A 19,147-nucleotide genomic window follows, 5' to 3' on the forward strand; every position below is an offset into this window, starting at 1 on the left:
CAGCAAGAACGTTGTAAATTGGAGGATATTTTTAAATCGTCCAGCGTTTATGTTGCCTGGATGTCTCCTCTTACACTTTTTTTTTCCGCTGTGAAAGTTCCGCCCTTCAAAGCTCAGGGGGAGCCAATTGGAAGGGATGGCGATGTGCATTTATAAGAGGAGCTCACACTGCTCGCTGTTAAACTGGAGAGATGTCTTTACAAAGGGGATTTACGGAGCTCCTGCAGAAACGGCTCGGCTGGTTCCCCAAGCAGAGACGATTGGTGCATTCAGTGGGAATAATAGGAGCCCCGTTCTCCTACGGCCAGGTAGCTAGCTTGCATTATATATTTTTTTTCTATCGCCCAAGACGCCTGTAGATTTGTTGCAATTATCTATTCAAATCTAGTGCATGCTGGAGTGCAATTGTTTTTAAATTATTTTGCAAATGATTGATTTCCCCGGCCTGTTTTGGGGAGTTAAGACAAAAATGTTTCTGTTTTGTCAGAAACGGCGGGGAGTCGAAGGTGGGCCGCGAGCAATCCGGGACGCCGGCTTGACTGAGAGGCTATCGGGTCTGGGTGAGTGTGTGTGTGTGTGTGGCGCGGATCAGGGGGTGTTGCTCAGGGCGGCCGGGACTCCCATCACTGGCTGCTGGGCTGCCACTCCGATCTCGGTGGGCAAAGAGCCAGCAAGAGTGCTTCAAATCTGCATGAATTGTTCTGATCTGTGTTCAGATCTCCCTCTTTTCAAATTCTCCCACAATTGAAGGAAACCTGCTGCATAACCTTTATTTTAAAAAAAATAACCGTACTTCCCCCGGCCCCCTCACCACCATTGTTGGATTATCAAATTTCTGATTTGTGATTTTAAAAAAATATATACAAAATAAGCAGATACTGTTAATAACTTCAACTCTTTCCGCCCCCCTCCCCTTCCCCCTTGACTTCCTATAAGACTTTCCACCACATGGTTATCTAGAGTGTTGTGAGAGACAGGACGGTTATTTTTTTTTCTTTGTAAAAAGTGTTGCTCTTACAATTGGGAGCCAGTACTGAGGATTTCTCCCTTTCCTCGGTAACAAATCAGCTGTGCTCCTTCCTCCAAAAGCAGCCTGCGTCATGGAGCCAAATGTTGGTAACTGCACTTGTCCGACCTGTGTACCTGAGAAAGAATTGACTTTTAAATTTCTGGTTTCTCTCTTGGCAGAAGACACCCAACTGAAAAGTGAACGCTCCCTTTTGAGTGCTTTCCCGTACTTGCCGTTGCATTTGCAATCAATTTGATGACAGTTTTTGTGTACTTTTGTTTTCTTCAAAGAAAAAAGTTTTTTTTATTAAATACAGGAAACTAACAGATTTGAATGGCTTACGAATTACTGAATTACCCCTGGGACTACAGTGGTAAATAGAGTCAGGAGGATGTGGTTCAAATTCCAGCCCAGGAACTTGAGCACTAAATCCCTGCAGACACTCACTCAAAACTGTGATGTGCCACCTCTTTGATGAGGCATTAAACTAATGCCCAGCCTGCCTCCTACATGGGATGCAAGTGGTCTTGTTTCATCATTTAGTCCCTGGTGTCTTGACCAATTTTTACCACCGCCCCCTCTTTTTTGGGGAGGCAGTGGTGTAGTGTATTGACGCTGGACTAATAATCGAGAAACCCCGAGTCATGCTCTGGGGACCCGGGTTCAAATCCCACCAAGGCACATAGTGAAATTTGAATTCCATAAAACACTGGAATTAAAAGTCTCAAGGTGATCATGCAACCATTGTCGATTTGTCATAGATTGTCCTTTCGGGAACAAAATCTGTCATCCTTAGCTGGTCTGGCCTACGTGTGACCCCAGATCCACAGCAATGTGGTTGACGCTTAAATTCCCTCCAGGCAATAAATGCTGGCCCAGCCAGTGACTCTCTCATTTTGCGAACAAATAAAAAGTAATTAAAATACATAGTCATTATCATATTGCTGTTTCTGGGGTTCTTGCTGTGAATCAATTAGCTGCTCTATTTTCCACAACGGGGACAAACCTAAGGTACTTGTACTTTATTTTTCATTTGTTTCACTGGCTGGGCCAGCATTTATTGCCCATCCCTAACTGCCCTCTAAAATGGAATCAACCATATTCTTGTGGATCTGGGGTCACATGTAGGCCAGATCAGTTGAGGATGGCAGATTTCCTTCCCAAAAGAACTTGACCAGATCTAAACAGCTTTGGCATAACTCTTGAGGTTCTGAAGTGCTGAAGCAATGTATATTCATCATTTAATGGAGGAACAGTTATTGTGACTTGACATGGGATGTTGCAATAAAAAGATATTGTGAGGTGCAAAATAATAAAAGACTTGGCATTACTACACTGACTGGTTTGTAAGTTAACACTGCTAATTTGGAGAGGAGCTCCTCTAAGCTCTATGCACATCAATGAAAACATAGTGGCATTTCTATTATCCTTAGGAGTAGCTACAAACAACAGAGATTGACGTATGTAGCAAATGAAACAGTTGGTGGAAAGTGTTGTCTGCATTGTAAAGAGAAAACATTTTGTTTCTCCACATGCGTGTGACCAACCTCTTTTTCTTTTATTTTGTCTAGGTTTTGCTAGTTTTAGATTTGTTGATCCTGCACTTAAAAGTGTTTTTTAAACTTGGAACCAAATTTTACCTCATTTAACAAGATTGTGATGTAAATAGTAATAACATTGCATCACCAATAATAATATAGCAATCCAAACTGGAGTAACTACTTGCCTTTGTTTTTGAACCAATACCAGATATTCAATGTTTTAATAAGATTTGCTATACCATTCTCTCGCTCTGGTCACACTGTCTTTTTCCTAGTTGTTTTCCTAGTTTCTCATGTGTTCTGCCCTCATGCTTTGCGCTTGTAGTCATCCAAACATAAGCATATCTAATGCTAATTCCTTCTCCTGTCTCCACTTCCAACTCTGGATACTCTTGTGGTTCTGTTGTGGCCCCTTTTCTAGATTCTTCTGCTGGTGACTTTTACTTTGTAGAAATGGGGTCAGCCTCAGTATGTGAGGGATACCAAATACCACCAAGCCATGACTGTCTTTGACAATCCCTCCAAATGTGCACAAATTCTCAGTTGAACTTTAAAACTTGACGATACCAGACTTGGAAGTGTGGCAAACAGTGAGGATTGTATCAGTTGATTATGACCAGACATGTGGGTGGTGCAGTGGTTAGCACTACTGCCTACGTCACTGAGACCCGGGTTCGATCCTGGCCCCAGGTCACTGTCCGTTTGGAATTTGCACATCTCCCCGTGCATGCGTGTGTCTCACCCCACAGCCCAAAGATGTGCAGGTTAGGTGGATTGGCCACACTAAATTGCCCCTTAATTGGAAAACATTTTTTTTACCTAAAAAAAGTCTATGGACAGAACAGATGGAACTTGCTGCATTTTACAGTAGAAGGTTTGGGGGAGGCAATTTAGACTTCATGACACACTGTGCAAAGACAGGAAAAATCCAAGGTAATTAGCCAAGTGTAGGGCTTCAGAGGAAGCAAACCAGTTATGCTAAACCTTCTGGTCACCGCACTTTAGGAAGGATGTGGGGGACCTTGAGGGTACAGAGGAGGTTAACAGAATAGTTCTAGAGGTGAGGAATTTTAGCTACAAGATTAGAGTAACAACAGACTTCTGATTTTTGACGTTTTGCATCCTCTGTTTTTAGCCATTCTGCAATATATTCCTTATCTACTTGAACACAGTTGAGATGGCCTCAAAACAGTTTTTCACCAAGCAGAAAAAGGTGGGGAAGAATGAATGGTAAATGGTGCCCAAAGACTGGTAACAAGTGCCCCCTAATGGTTGCTGATAACTTTGGATCAAAGACATTTGACAAAGGGAAATATAAATATTTAAACCGTCATTAACTATTAATATTAACTTTACTGTGCATGTCATGCTCCCTTATTTGGGCATCCCTGTTCTGCAGGTCATGCCTCACCTACTCGCTTTCATAACTAGGTGGAGCTTCATGGGTTCTGGCTCCCTTGACTATACCTATAGCTTCAGTAACATCACAATTTGCATTGTTCTGACTGGTTAAAAGAACTAAGAAACTTTTCCTGTTTATTCTCCTGTTTACTCTCCTGTCCCTGCAATTGCAAAGCTGGTAAACATTTCTCATGGGCAGCTCTTGTCTGCATTGTCCAAAATATAAGATTCCTCCTGCAATAGGAAATACTTTTTTCTCTCTATCTGTAACTAGACAGTGCCTCTGGGAGGAAAGGATTAAGATTGTGTTGGCTGAGATATTTGTGGTTTGATATCGCAGAAACATTCCTAAATGTTTTTCTATGGTGCTTTTTCCCTCTGCGCCGTTGCTGGTTATGGATCGACAGATGAAACCGTTTTCCAATTTTTGCTGGGGAGAAAAGAGACATGCTGTCAAAACTTTTCACCGTGCACTCGTCAGGCCAGAATCGCAAGAATATTCGATCCCATCCCCGGGTCACTGTCCATGTGGAATTTGCACATTCTCCCCGTGTCTGCGTAGATCTCACCCCCACAACCCAAAAGATGTACAGGGTAGGTGGATTGGCCATGCTAAATTGCTCCTTAATTGGATACTCTAAATTTAAGAAAAAAAAATCTCAAGAATACCAAATCTCAGGAACCATGATTCATAATGCACGAGTAACGGATGCTGACCAGTTGGCAAATTAACTCTGATTGGTAGAAGTTGGTGCCATGGAGAATGCACCAGGGAACAGTTACCAAACTTCATTTAAATTCAAACCAAGCGAGTCAAATTTGGGCAGGGCATTGCAATGGAGAATGAACCAAGGGATGACTGTTCCCCACTCCATGTTTTTGTTTAATTTTTGCAATGTCAATCTCAAAGTATGTGGGCAAGAAGATCAGATTAGGAAATGCAGTGAGCCAATTGCTGTTGTGAACTCTAGCTGCTTTTGTTTGGATTTTAGCTGACGACTGTGAAAGAGTAATTGTACCTCCGGTCTGCAAACAGTGTTCCAGGGACCAACCTGGTCTGAAACCTTTTGTCCGCTTGTCATTTGCAACCTGCTTATTCATTCTATCCCCCTTTAAACTGTTAGTTCTTGGATGCTGTTTTTTTCCTCCCGCGTAGTATTAGATGCATTAAGAATTTTACAATTTGGAATTTGGGGGGCAATTCTCCGAGAATCGCCGCAACCACACCACGACCCCCCGACGCCGGTGCGTGATTCTCCGAGGTGCGGCGAATCGGCGCCATTTGCGCCGGTGCGGCTCGGCCGCTGGAATGGGTGGGGCCGCCGATTCTCCGGCCCGTACGGGCCGAGCGGCCGCGTGGATACGACAGAGCCCCGCCGGCGCCGCTCACCCCTGGTCGCTGCCGGCGAGAACTCTGCGCGCCGGCCAGGGAGCGGCCTATCGGGGGGGGACTCCGTCCCTGGGAGGGGCCTCCGATGGGGTCTGGCCCGCGATCGGGGCCCACCAATCGGTGGGCCAGCCTCTTTCTATCTCCCCCCCCCCCCCCCCAGGCCTACTTTCCTGCGCGGCCAGTCCCTGAACACCGATGCCATGTTGAGTCGGGGCCAACGCGCGGAAGAAATCGCCCGCGCATGTGCAAGTTGGCGCGGTGCCCATTTGGCGCCGGAAAGGGAGGCTTGAGCGGCATGAACCACTCCAGCGCTGTCCTGGCCCCCTGTGGAGGGCAGAATCGGTCGTACGCGGGCCCGGTTCACGCCGTCGTGAAACGCAACAGCGTTCAAGATGACGCAAACATTTGGGCGAATCGCCCCCCTGAATTTTCAAATGGTCGATTGTTAGTTGGTTTCCTCCCACAGTCCAGGGATGTGCAGTTTAGATGGAGTGGCCCTGCTAAATTGCCCCTTCGTGTCCAAAGGTTAGATGGGGTTATGGGATAGAGTGAAGGAGTGGATCTACTTGGGGTGCACCTTCAGAGGGCCGATGGTCCAAATGGCCCCCTGCACTGTAGGGATTCTATGAACTTGCAGAAATCCCAATGACAAGGGAAGTATTATGAAGAGAAACTCTGAGACCAGTAGCCGGTAAACTGCACAAAGTGGCTGCAGAGGTAGTGGATCCATTGGTTGAAATTTTTCGTAACTTGCTAAATTCCGGGGAGGGTACGGAAGATTGGAAAACAACCAACGTGACTCCCTTGTTCAAAAAGGGGGAAAGGCAAAAAGATGTTAGTTTAACATCTATTATTGAGAAGATGCTGGAGTCAGTAATCAAAGAAGAAATAACCAATCATTTAGGACAGCTGAATATAATCAAACCGAGTCACCATGATTTTATGAAAGGTTTGACAAATTTGCTGGAATTCTTTGAGAGTGTAACAGGGAGAGAAGATAGGGGGAACCTACAGATGTAGTGTGTTTAGCTTTCTAAAAGGCTTTGACAAGGTGCTGCATAAGAGGCTGGTGCATACAGTGAAACCCATGGAATTGGAAGAAGTGTGTTAGCATGGCATGATGGTGCAGTGACCCGGGTTCAACACCGACTTCGGGTCACTGTCTGTGTGGAGTTTGCATATTCTTCCCGTGTCTGCATAGGTTTCCTCCGGGTACTCCGGTTTCCTCCCACAGTCCAAAGATGCGCGGGTTAAGTGGATTGTCTATGCTAAATTGCCCCTAGATGGGGTTACGGGGATGGGGCCGAGGTAGGGTGTTCTCTCGGAAGGTTGGGTGCAGACTCGATGGGCTGAATGGCCCCCTTCTGCACTGTTGAGATTCTATGATAGCCACCACAAAACTGTACCTACAATGGAAAGCTGAAACATATTTAGAGCTTTTTAAAAAGTTGGATAGAAATTCTGCCGCTGGGAAGGGCTCAGATACGGTATTGAAATTGACTTCTTGTATTTGATTCAACATTGTTAAGCACTTGGCTGCGCGGGTTATTCCAAATCCCAGAAAGGAATAGCCCTCCACTATATTTTGTGATTTGATGTACAATATGAGGAAAGATATGAAAACCAGTTATTGATGTCCCAGACCTTTGTGATTATTTTAAATAAGATAAATGTTTATGAAACAAAATAAAGAACAATAAAGTCACCTTGAAGTACACTTAACTAATGGTTATATGCTAACACTTTACCCAATTCCAAATACCTTTAATTTCACTACCTTCAGAGCTAATACTTTCTGAACCACAACATCTTGTAGATTTTTAAAACTTTTGTTAAAATCCAGTAACTGTTACCACACCAGGCAGCTTTCATTCTTTGTGGTTGCTTCTGAGGTGGAACAAAACAACTGGCTTTAAGGCAGGTTTTCTTTACAGACAGTTTGCTGGGAGTTAAAACCGTTGTCCTGCTTTTGGCTGAGGTTTCAAACAACCACCCTTACATATGTTAAATGCTTCTGATGTACAGCTTTTCCCTTTTGATCTTCCCTTATCTGAACTAACCTCTTCAAACGTTTACCTTCATTTTGAGTCTACCTTTTAGAATGTAAATGCAAAGTGGACACCTTGACTCCTCATTTGAACCTCTGTCACATTCAGACCCTTTGTGGTTTATTTCCCATTGTTACCAGCTTGCCTTGTGTAAACATCTGTTTGTAGCTTTGCTATGCTCATCAACATCTAAAAAGCACTAGTTCTATTAACACAACCAAACTGACCCTGCCTTCAAGAAGTTTGCATGTTTAATAGTTGCATAACCAGCAAAAAACATTCCAATGTGTTGGATTTCTGTGATATTTTCACGTTGTCACTATTTTACCTGACCACATCCTCTTACTGGGAGAGCAGCAATTTATATGTAGCAAAATGTGTATATGTTTGAGGCAATCGTGCTAAGACCTTCGGATCCTGCATGGGAAAAGCTTATATCTGTAGCATCAGAGGACCAAGTTACAATGATAGGGAAGACAATCGGATTGTTTTTGCTTGTTGTGGAATGTAAAACATGGTGTCGGGATAAGAAGTCGATTGTTTAAATTTGAGATGAGAAATGACTTCACTCAAAAAGGTTGTGAATCTTTGGAATTATTTGCCCCAGAGGGTTGGGAAGGCTAGGGCAGGCAGAATTTTGGTGTCTCGGGGAATCAAGAGGTATGGGGTGTGGTGGGAGAGTGGAGCCGAAGCCCAAGATATGCCATATTGTATTGAAAGACAGAGCAGGCTGAATGGGGTCAGATGGTCTACTCCTATTTCTTGTGAAAGAGAGGCAACCCTGAGCAGGTCCAGTGACAGGCTGTGGAAGGTGTAGCTCAGTTAGTAGTCTCTCCTCCGCATTGGAGTGCTTGAAAACTGTACAGTTGGGGATTGTGGTGGGGAGAGAACAAACTGGGAGGCAGGAGTGGTTTTAAATGCTATGGGTTGATGGTCCAAAGCACAAAGGAGAGTATTGGAAGGAGTAAGCAAAAGAGTCTAGGGGTGTAAATGTGAGAAGCAGAATGGCCTGAAAAAAAAAGAAGAGGTTCGGATCCGAAATTGTCGCCTTCCGAATATAAAGAATGCTGTAAAGTGTAAACTGTTACAACTGTCAGTTCTGACAGAGGGTCACTAATCTGAGATAAAGGTAAAGTCACCATAGTCCCAGATGACCATAGGTTGCTTTCCCATTCATTTAATCAACTTTTGCCTTTCTTGGCATTTTTACTTAAATTAAAGTAACCCCCTAAAGTAAATCAGTTGGAACTGCCTTGAGATAATTAACCCGTGTTCGAGATCCTCTAATACTAAAGCAGTCAATGCCTATATGCATCAAGACCTAGGCAATGTTCAGGCCTTGGGCAAGTAACATTTTGTGCCTCCAATGCCAGGAAATGACCATCTCCAGCAAGAGACTAACCTGCTCCCCTTGGCGTTGAATAACATTATCATCACTGAAGCCCCTTTATCCTAGGAATTGCTGTTGACCAGAGTCTTACTGGACCAGCTATATAAATGCTATGATACAAGAGCAGGTCAAGACCTGGGCATTCTGTGACAAGTAACCCTTGATTCCCCAAAGCCTGTCCACCATCTACAAGATGGTCGGAATTGTGATGAAATATACTCCACTTACCTGGATGAGTGCAGCTCCAACAATGTTCAAGAAGCTCAAACACCATCCAGGATAAAGCAGCTCATTTGATCAGCACCCGGGCCATCATCATAAATATTCACTCCCACCACCACCACCAGTACACAATGACAACAGTGTATACTGTGTCAAGATGCACTGCAGAAATTTTCCAGGGCACCTTCAACAGCATCTTTGAAACCCACAACGTCTGCCACTTCAGACGAGAGCACCAGGATAAAAAAGCCACCACCTGTTAAGTTGTCCGCCAAGCTACATGCCATCTTGGCTTGAAAATATGTCAATTTCTTCACTGGGCTGGGTCAGAATTCTGTAATTCCTTCAAATATCACTGTGGGTGTGTCTACATCATAGACTGCAGTGGTTCAAGATGCCTTCGAGGGCACTTGCGGAGGCGCAACAAATGGCCCTGCCACATTCCATGAAAGAGTAATTAAAAACATTTAACTTGAATCTGGGGACGGCACAGTGGGACGGTGTTTGCACAGCTGCCTCGTGGCGCTGAGGACCCGGTTTCAATCCAGGCCCCAGGTCACTGTCCGTGTAGAATTTGCACATTCTTACCGGACCAGCGTCTTGCGTGGGTCTCACCCCTACAACTCAAAAGATGCGCACGATAGGCAGATTGGCCACAGTAAATTGCTCCTTAATTGGATTTTAAAAATCTGCAACCATGTCTTCTGGGTTTTAAAAACCCCAACATCCTTGGGTTTGCTTAATGATTTCTTTAACCTGACTTAAGATGACAGTCAAGTTGCTGAAAGGTAACAACTGAAGACTAATGATAGGAATACATGCTTGTCTAGTTTGATACCTAACATGATTGAATAGCAGAGGCAAGCCACCATGTGTACATCTGTGATTCGAGTGGCTATGGCAATATATTGGGTAGATTATAATTAGTTGTGGGCAGCACGGTAGCAAAAGTGGATTGCTCTGGTTTCCTCCCACAGTCCAAAGACATGCAGGTTAGATGGATTGGCCATGATAAATTGCCCTTAGTGACCAAAAAGGTTAGGAGGGGTTATTGGGTTATGGGGATAGGGTGGAAGTGAGGGCTTGAGACCCGATGAGCCAAATGGCTTCTGCACTGCATGTTCTATGTGTTCAGGCTTCTGATACCTGTAACCACTTGGCAAAGGAAAAGTGGGTGGGTCCTGAGTTTAGATGACTAATAGGAATGGAATTTTAATCTCTTCCCAATCAAAAACAAATGCCTCTGGTCCGTCAAGGCCCGGTTCACTAAAATGTAAAAGACTTTATTTCCTCATTCCTCCTGCATTCCAGTTAAAGCTGATGGCCAATGCCTTGTAGGTGATCAGATTGAAACAGGTAGTCGGCTAGTATCCAGCACAGCAGCTATACATGCTTTGAAATGGACACTTGGTACTTCCCACAAGTTACTGAATTGCCATTTCTAATGTAGACTGATACATTTCCAAAAATTCATCAAGTATTTCATTTTCAGGCTGTAAAGTGTACGACTATGGAGACCTGAGTTTCACCACTGTACCAAATGATACGCCGTACAACAACATTGTCCACCACCCAAGAACAGTGGGTTTGGCCAACCAGTCATTAACTGAAGCAGTCAGCCGAGCAGTTGGTGATGGCCACCTAAGCATTATGCTTGGAGGAGACCACAGGTGAGTTCACCAACAGCAATTATAATTTAGTATAGGTCTGAAAACAAATTGCTGCAAGAAGTTGATTTCAAATTGCATTGAGTTTTGTGGGGGAAATTGAACGCGGGTTAAATCTGGAAATGTTGTTTGTTTTCCCCCTGCACAGTGCTAACGTTTTGTAGTGTGCTCATCACCTTTTTTTCCTTTATCATAAATATCCAGTTTAGGAATTGGTTCGGTTCATGGGCACGCACAACAGCGACCTGATTTATGCGTCATATGGGTGGATGCGCATTGTGATCTAAACACACCTCTTACTTCAATGTCTGGTAATCTACATGGACAGCCAGTGTCATTCCTTATAAGAGAGCTCCAAGACAAGGTAACATTTATATTTGAATTGGGCATCTTGTCAACTCATTTGTCTTGATAAATGGATCAAATGTCCTAGCAATATTTGCCTTAACTGCATTTAACCAGTGTAAATTTGCTGACCATATTAGAAATTACTTTTTTAAATTAAAGATACCATCACTTCCTGGATTTTCTTGGATCACTCCTTGCATCTCCGCCAAGGACTTGGTTTACATTGGACTACGGGATGTTGATCCTGCTGAATAGTAAGAACGTTTTGTTTTTTCAGTTTAGTGCTACTATCTTAAGATGAAAACAGACCAACATAGTTCTGCTTTAGGCAGCTCATGAAATATCATCATTAATCCAGCTTTATTTTGCCACATATACAACCTATTACTTTAATATATGTTAACACCCAAGTTCCTTGTTTAAATCACTGCTTCAATTTTGAGATACAGAACAAACCAGATTCTGTAAAATGTATAATTTGGATTGGATTTGTTTATTGTCACGTGTACCGAGGTACAGTGAAAAGTATTTTTCTGCAAGCAGATCATTAAGTACATGGGAAGAAAAGGGAATAAATAAAATACATAATAGGGCAATACAAGATATACAATGTAACTACATAAGCACTAGCATCGGATGAAGAATACAGGGTGTAGTGTTAATGAGGTCAGTCCATAAGAAGGTCATTTAGGAGTCTGGTGACAGTGGGGAAGAAGCTGTTTTTGAGTCTGTTAGTGTGTGTGTTCTCAGACTTCTGTATCTTCTGCCCGATGGAAGAAGTTGTAAGAGTGAGTAAGCCCGGTGGGAGGGATCTTTGATTATGCTGCCCGCTTTCCCCAGGCAGTGGGAGGTGTAGATGGAGTAAATGGATGGGAGGCAGGTTCGTATGATGGACTGGGCGGTGTTCACGACTCTGAAGTTTCTTGCGGTCTTGGGCCAAGCAGTTGCCATACAAGGCAGTGATGCAGCCAGATAGGATGCTTTCTATGGTGCATCTGTAAAAGTTGGTAAGAGTTAATGTGGACATGCCGAATTTCCTTAGTTTCCTGAGGAAGTATAGGCGCTGTTGTGCTTTCTTGGTGGTAGCGTCGACGTGGGTGGACCAGGACAGATTTTTGGAGGTGTGCACCCCTAAGAATTTGAAACTGCTAACATCTCCACCTCGGCCCCGTTGATGCAGTACTTTGCTTCCTGAAGTCAATGACCAGCTCTTTGTTTTACTGGCATTGAGGGAGAGATAATTCAGCATTTTTTAATAACTTTGAATATAATGTAGCACTTGAGATACTCCCAAGTGCTTCACAACATATTAATTTGGAAGTACTAAAATCCTTGAGCAGCAAACTGCATAATAGCAAAACAGTTTTTTGTCTGTGATTTGACCTAGACATTTAGCGCACAATCCTTTTCTTCACATCTTCTTCTGTCCATCTAAACAGTTAACATAGTGACAATATAGACTCCAGGTACTGGTGCCTAGAGTGTATGTAAGCCCTAAAGTGGCCTTAAATCTACAACTTTGACTTGACAGCATTAGCTATTCAATTTGGCAGAAGTTTATTGAAACATTTGTTCCTTCCCAACAGTTACATCCTGAAAAACTTTGGCATCCGATACTTCTCTATGAAAGAGGTGGATCAACTCGGAATAAGGAAAGTAATGGAAAGAACGTTTGATCATCTAATTGGAAAGTAGGTTTGAACAGAAGAATAAAATGTAGTAATGTTATTCTGTGCTTCTGGTCACCTCCAAGGACCAGTTATTTTATCTTGCTGTAGGGCAATTTGTAACACATTGCCATGTATGTAGATTATAAACCCACGTAGACCTTGGAGAGCATAATTGTGCTGAATCACTTTCTCACCCATTATGCAGTTTCATTAGAGATGAGTACTTTGCCTGCATTCTAGATGTTGGGGCAGCACAAGAACCTGAATTGATAAGCTCACATTGGTAATGTCAGCACAGGGATAAAGATCTGGCTTTTAAAGCAGATCAAGGCAGGCCAGCAGCAATTCCCGTACCAGCCTCCCCGAACAGGCGTCTGAATGTGGCGACTGGGACTTTTCACAGTAACTTCATTTGAAGCCTACTTGTGACGAGTGATTTACATTTCATTTGGAATATTGGTAGGAATATGAACTGATATGGAAATGCAGGAAAAGATCCAGCTCACGTGGGCAAACATGATTTGTTTAAAATCCTAAAAGCCTAGATTAGCAATTGTTACATCCGTAAGTATGCAAGCCTAATTTGGAATATTGTTTTTCAGACAGAAAAGACCAGTGCACCTGAGTTTTGATGTCGATGCTATTGACCCATCTTTAGCTCCTGCAACTGGCACTCCAGTGATAGGAGGACTAACTTACAGGGAAGGAATGTATATTGCAGAGGAAATACATAACACTGGTATGAAACAAATGGGCAAAAGCAATTGTTGATTATCCTAACTTTACCAATTGGGCTTTATGAAAAAACTACAATTTAGCACAACCGGTTTTGTGGTGTTGCTTGAGATTAAATAACTTAAACTGGCTGTTTGCGTGCAGTAACTTTTAACCTTTTTTTTCCTTGTACAGGAATGCTGTCTGCAATGGATCTGGTAGAAGTCAACCCCAAGCTTGCAGCTTCAGATGAGGAACTTAATGCGACAGTAAACATTGCAGTGGATGTCATCTCCTTTTCTTTGGGACAGGCCCGAGAAGGATCCCATGGCAAATGTGATGAACTACCGACACCCAGTTCAACATATGCTACAAATGAACAGACGCTACGGCTTTAGGACCATTTTGTTGAAGAAAGGAAGCAGTACAAATTCATATTCCAGAACTGAAATTTAAAGGAATAGTACTTTGTTTCACATACACTTTATCTTTGGGACACCGTGTTCTCAGCCCCTTCATCTATATCCCCCTTTGTTCACAAGGTAATGTGGGCAACAGCCACATTTTCCTATACATTCCAGTGTGAAGAATAGGATAATTTCCCTATTCAACTAGCTGGAGATAAATTTGAATAAGCCATCAAAACAGCTCTTTTCTTGGCCAGGGAATCATGAGAACGTTAAGAAGCTTTGTGCTTGTTTGCATAAAAATCCTTTAAGATTGTTGGAGGGATAAATCTGTATACTGTTAATAATGTATATTAAATTTTCCCTCCAGATATAAATAACTTATAGGACATTTGTTAAATATCAAATGACTTTATTAAAAGTTGTGCACATTACTACAATGTAGTTATTAGCAAAGTTTTAAGGGACTGATCAAATGCAACTTGATTTGTTAAGTTTCTTCATTTTGCTCAAAGATACTTCATCAGCTGCAAGACCCATCAAACCACAGGGACGTCGTCTAACCAGGTTAAGTACGTGATGACGAATGGAATGGTTCAGCAATAAAAGTACTTTAATACACATCCTCCATGTCTCATCTTTCAACACTGTTCTTGAGCCAGAAACCTGTGAGCTTCATGGGAAGCACTTAAGCAGAGTTCAGGGCATTGAACTACACAGACTGTACATTAAAAATTAGCGTTTGCGGAAGAACTTGAAATATACAACAGCTGCCAGAATCGCCAATTCCAAAATGATGATGATACCCAGTAGCAACTTGTTTGTCATAACCCTAAAGATCAAAACAAATTAAAGGTCAGAAATTTATCTAATTTCTACTCTTCCAAACACACAAAAGAGGGAAAGATCTTGACCTTGGAACAGGAACAATAAGCACTCATTTAATAGATTTGTCGCAAGTGATTTTATTTCAAAGTAAAGAAGTAAATTAATTCAGCTAACTTGTCTACCAAAACTATACACACTGCTCCACCAAGTCTTTGTGGTTTGTCTTCAGTCTCTCCCACTCATCTGTTCCAAGATAACACCAGGTTTAATTTTAAAATTTTCATCCTTGTTTCCCCCGCCCTAACCCACTTCAACCATTCTTTCTGCCACCTTTCCAATCCCCAATTTCAATCCTCCATTATTAGTGGATAGTGTCCCTGCCGCTAAGAAAGCTCCGGATTAGAATCCCACTGGAGGCCGGGGAAGACGCCAACGGCTGGCACTAAGAGCGGGAGCGACACCTGGTCAACCTTGCTTGATTTGGAGTGGTGCCCCTCAAGCTATAAGCCCTTGGAGACCGGTTCCAAGAACAACCTGGAAAGTCTGCCTTGCACACCACACCGTGTGGAAAGAGAACAACTATTAATGGGCTACACAGTCCTGAGCTCTGGAATTGGCTTCCCAATCTATTCTTTTAAGCTTCTCCTTAAAACCCACTCCTCTACCAAGCATGTGGCCATTTTCCCTAATCTCAGTGTTAACAATTGAGAAATCTTGTACAAAAAGCCCCAGAACTTGCATTTCTGTAACTCCTTTAATCAGATCCCATGAAACCATCATTGGAAGTCAACTTCATTGTTTTCATTCCTCCAAATCAGAGGGAGCAGGATTTAATGCCAATTCCCTGGAATCCAAAGTAAAATACAGAAGCAGCAAGTTTAAGTTGTCAGCTAGCTAGTGCTTAATGCGTGCAAATTTATTCATTCTATACCCTTGAGGAAAACAACTGCACGCATGGATTAAGGTATTGCTAGCAGGAAATGAACACAGCTCCATCAGTTATCTCCTCAATTCATTACTCCTAACTTAAGACTTAGTTCTTCCAGTCCCACGCGGGACCTAATAATTCATTATTAACCCTCTCACTTAACCTTCAACTTTCACAGGGTGATTATGCTATTCAGTGAAAATATCTCCCTCACCTTAGATGGGATCTGATTAAAAGAGTTACAGAAATGCAAGTTCTTGTCTTATCATACAAGATTTCTCAATTGTTAACATTGAGATTAGGGAACATTACCGAATGCTTGGTAGAGGAGTGGGCTTTAAGGAGGAGCTTAAAAAGAAGAGATTGGAGCGCCAATTCCAGAGCTTAGGACCTTGGTCATTGATAGTTGTTGAATGACACTCCAATGTGCACCCAGTGCAGCAGTAATGGTGTTTTGTGGCGAACAGATTTCTGGAAAACGTACCTTCTGGACATGGCACGCAGCATTTTGCGGCTCCGGCTCAGATTCTCACCTGTGTTTATTAGCTTGGAAATGAAAACAGAAAATATGAACAGCAAAAAGGGAACACAATTTCAAATTATCCCGTGTAAAGTTTTTAGACGAGGGATATTATTGTCTCATAATATTTCTCACTAAAACACACTTCCTACACGCACACTTTTGACAATGAGAACTCACCCTATCTTTTGAACGTTCCAGTTGCTCACGTTGCCCACCAAGTTCCTCGATTATATCTGAACCTATCTGATCAGTCTCTGCTGCTATCCTATGAGAACGGTCTATACTCTGGGTAGCCCTGTTGAGACCGTCTGTTCCTTGCAAAAGCAAAGCACGCTGAGAAGATGAGTAATTCTGGAAAAAAGAAAATGAGCTTAAAGCAGAATTAGGTTTGAGCTATTTTAACAAAGAACTAGATACTGGAGACAGCTTTAGATCTTGTGGTGAAGTGAATTTAGCAAAAATTTGAAAGGTTTCAGAGTCACAGGATATATTCTGCCACTGGCAAGTCAGTTGTTTACTTCACAAAATGTCCCTCCCTGAATCTGATGAACATGATTTCACCTGCCCTTTAGAGAATGATGCAATCGCAGACCTATCTGACTTTAAAAGAAAAAACAAAATATTTCCTCCCCTCCCCTTCCCCAGTTACCCCAAAGGAACCCACAACCAAACACAGCATTTTGTTTCTGTTTGATTAAATTTTAGCATATTGGAAAGCAATGCTGGAAAACTGAACAAGAGGAACTGATCGGGAAGCATGTTGGCCGCTGGAAATTGAGCCCAGATTAAGGGAAGCCACATCTTCTCTCTGCATGCTACAAGGAACCCATAAGGAATAGGGTCACACTTCACAGCACAGAATAGTCCAAACTGATATGGAACTAAATCACAATTAAAGAGTCCATTACGATGGCTGGTAGAAGAAACAGAAACATTAAAGAGCAACATAGAGACAATTACAAAGTCAAGGAAAAATGTTTTAGATTTCACCGACAGTATGCCTGATATAGGGGCCTTGGGACAACAAATAGATTAAATAAGTTGCCTCTTCAACTAACTAATTCCATTGCTGCTGAGCTTTACAATTTGCCATAAAAATAAATAGACATTTGTGTTGTCAGTTAAATGTTAACTTGAATGTGAACCAAATATTCTATTTGTGATACACCATGTTATATTAAACCTAGACGATCTCATTGATACATACAAGATTTGATAGGGTGGACGCGGAGAGGTTGTTACCACTGGTCATGGAATTTAATACACGGGGGCACAGTCCCAGGATAAGGAAGCCAGTCATTTAGGACTGAGAGAAATTACTCCACCCAAAGGGTTGTGAATCTTTGAAATTCTCTACCCCAGAGGTGTGAGGACGTAATGCATTTTGAAAGGTCGAATGCAGGTAGGGAATATACAGTGAATGGTAGAACCCTCAAGACTATTGACAGTCAGAGAGATCTAGGTGTACAGGTCCACAGGTCACTGAAAGGGGCAACACAGGTGGAGAAGGTAGTCAAGAAGGCATACGGCATGCTTGCCTTCATTGGCCGGGGCATTGAGTATAAGAATTGGCAAGTCATGTTGCAGCTGTATAGAACCTTAGTTAGGCCACATTTGGAGTATAGTGTTCAATTCTGGTCGCCACACTACCAGAAGGATGTGGAGGCTTTAGAGAGGGTGCAGAAGAGATTTACCTGGATGTTGCCTGGTATGGAGGGCATTAACTATGAGGAGCGGTTGAATAAACTCGGTTTGTTCTCACTGGAACGACAGAGGTTGAGGGGTGACCTGATAGAGGTCTACAAAATTATGAGGGGCATAGACAGAGTGGATAGTCAGAGGCTTTTTCCCAGGGTAGAGGGGTCAACTACTAGGGGGCATAGGTTTAAGGTGCGAGGGGCAAGGTTTAGAGTAGATGTACGAGGCAAGTTTTTTACACAGAGGGTAGTGGGTGCCTGGAACTCGCTGCCAGAGGAGGTGGTGGAAGCAGGGACGATAGTGACATTTAAGGGGCATTTTGACAAATACATGAATGGGATGGGAATAGAGGGATACGGACCCAGGAAGTGTAGAAGATTTTAGTTTAGACGGGCAGCATGGTCGGCGCAGGCTTGGAGGGTCGAACAGCCTGTTCCTGTGCTGTACTTTTCTTTGTACTTTGTTCCATCGTTTAATATATTTAAGCTGTGGTACACATTTTTGGTGTCCCAGCAAATCAAGGGATATGGGGAAGGGGGAGGGGGGAAGAGGAGAAAAGAGATGGCGCTGAAGTCCAAAAACAGCCATGACTGTATTGAATGGTGGAACATTCTCTATTGGCCAAATGCCCCCCCCCCCCCCCCCCCCCCCGCTGCTGTTTCTAGTGTTCGTGTGTACAGAACTGGATTTATATTTCAATTCTCATAGGTTAGAAGAGAATGCAGTTGCTACAGTAATATTTTTTTAGTTGCAATACTTACACTTTGTTCGTTTTCAGCATTGTACACAATGTACTTAACGTCACTACGCATTCCATATCCAATGTCATTGCTTCTAACATCCCGCTGTAACTTGCTCACATTTTTTCTGTACGAACGAATTTTTACATTCATCTGATTACGGTACGCAGGTGGTGCGTTCTTTATTTCATTTTCCATCCCATCCAGCTGGAAACAAAAGCATGCAGCAATGAAGGGTGCAAATTATAAAATAATAGATGTTCCTGGTGTTCCCTGATAAATTAAACTATTTTGCAATCTGATTTGTCTGGTAAACCAGTCAATGCTCACAGTTTTGAAGGTTGCCCTAGGGTCAGAGAATCATAGAATTTACAGTGCAGGAGGCCATTTGGCCCATTGAGTCTGCACAGGCTCTTAGAAAGAGCTCTCTACTTCAGCCCATGCCTCCACCCTATCCCAGTAACCCCAGTTAAACTTTTGGACTCTAATGAGCAATTTAGTGTGGCCAATCCACCTAACCTGCACATCTTTGGACTGTGGGAGGAATCCAGAGCACCTGGAGGAAACCCACGCAGACACGGGGAGGAAGTGCAAACTCCACACAGACAGTCACCCGAGGCCGG

The 19,147-nt window shown here is 42.9% G+C and overlaps 2 protein-coding genes across 3 annotated transcripts in view; one reads left to right on the plus strand and one right to left on the minus strand.

Moving 5' to 3' along the window:
* Positions 1–14,430, plus strand: arg2 (arginase 2). The gene is made up of 8 exons (XM_072485131.1): positions 1–308; positions 488–560; positions 10,494–10,671; positions 10,873–11,032; positions 11,176–11,270; positions 12,603–12,707; positions 13,289–13,425; positions 13,596–14,430. The coding sequence occupies exons 1-8, from the start codon at positions 192–194 to the stop codon at positions 13,796–13,798; spliced, it is 1,068 nt and encodes a 355-aa protein (XP_072341232.1). The 5' UTR covers positions 1–191; the 3' UTR covers positions 13,799–14,430.
* vti1b (vesicle transport through interaction with t-SNAREs 1B) overlaps positions 14,199–19,147 on the minus strand; it is a 14,074-nt gene continuing 9,125 nt past the window's right edge. For both annotated transcript variants that reach the window (XM_072485167.1, XM_072485175.1), the window contains exons 3-6: positions 18,546–18,731; positions 16,264–16,437; positions 16,048–16,109; positions 14,199–14,639 (exon numbers count right to left, since the gene is read on the minus strand). In XM_072485167.1, the coding sequence (XP_072341268.1) occupies positions 14,543–14,639; positions 16,048–16,109; positions 16,264–16,437; positions 18,546–18,731 (519 nt within the window). In that variant the 3' untranslated portion in view covers positions 14,199–14,542. The remainder of the gene's footprint in view (positions 14,640–16,047; positions 16,110–16,263; positions 16,438–18,545; positions 18,732–19,147) is intronic.

This window comes from Scyliorhinus torazame, chromosome 2, assembly GCF_047496885.1.
Source record: "Scyliorhinus torazame isolate Kashiwa2021f chromosome 2, sScyTor2.1, whole genome shotgun sequence".
In the NCBI taxonomy this organism is placed as follows: domain Eukaryota; kingdom Metazoa; phylum Chordata; class Chondrichthyes; order Carcharhiniformes; family Scyliorhinidae; genus Scyliorhinus; species Scyliorhinus torazame.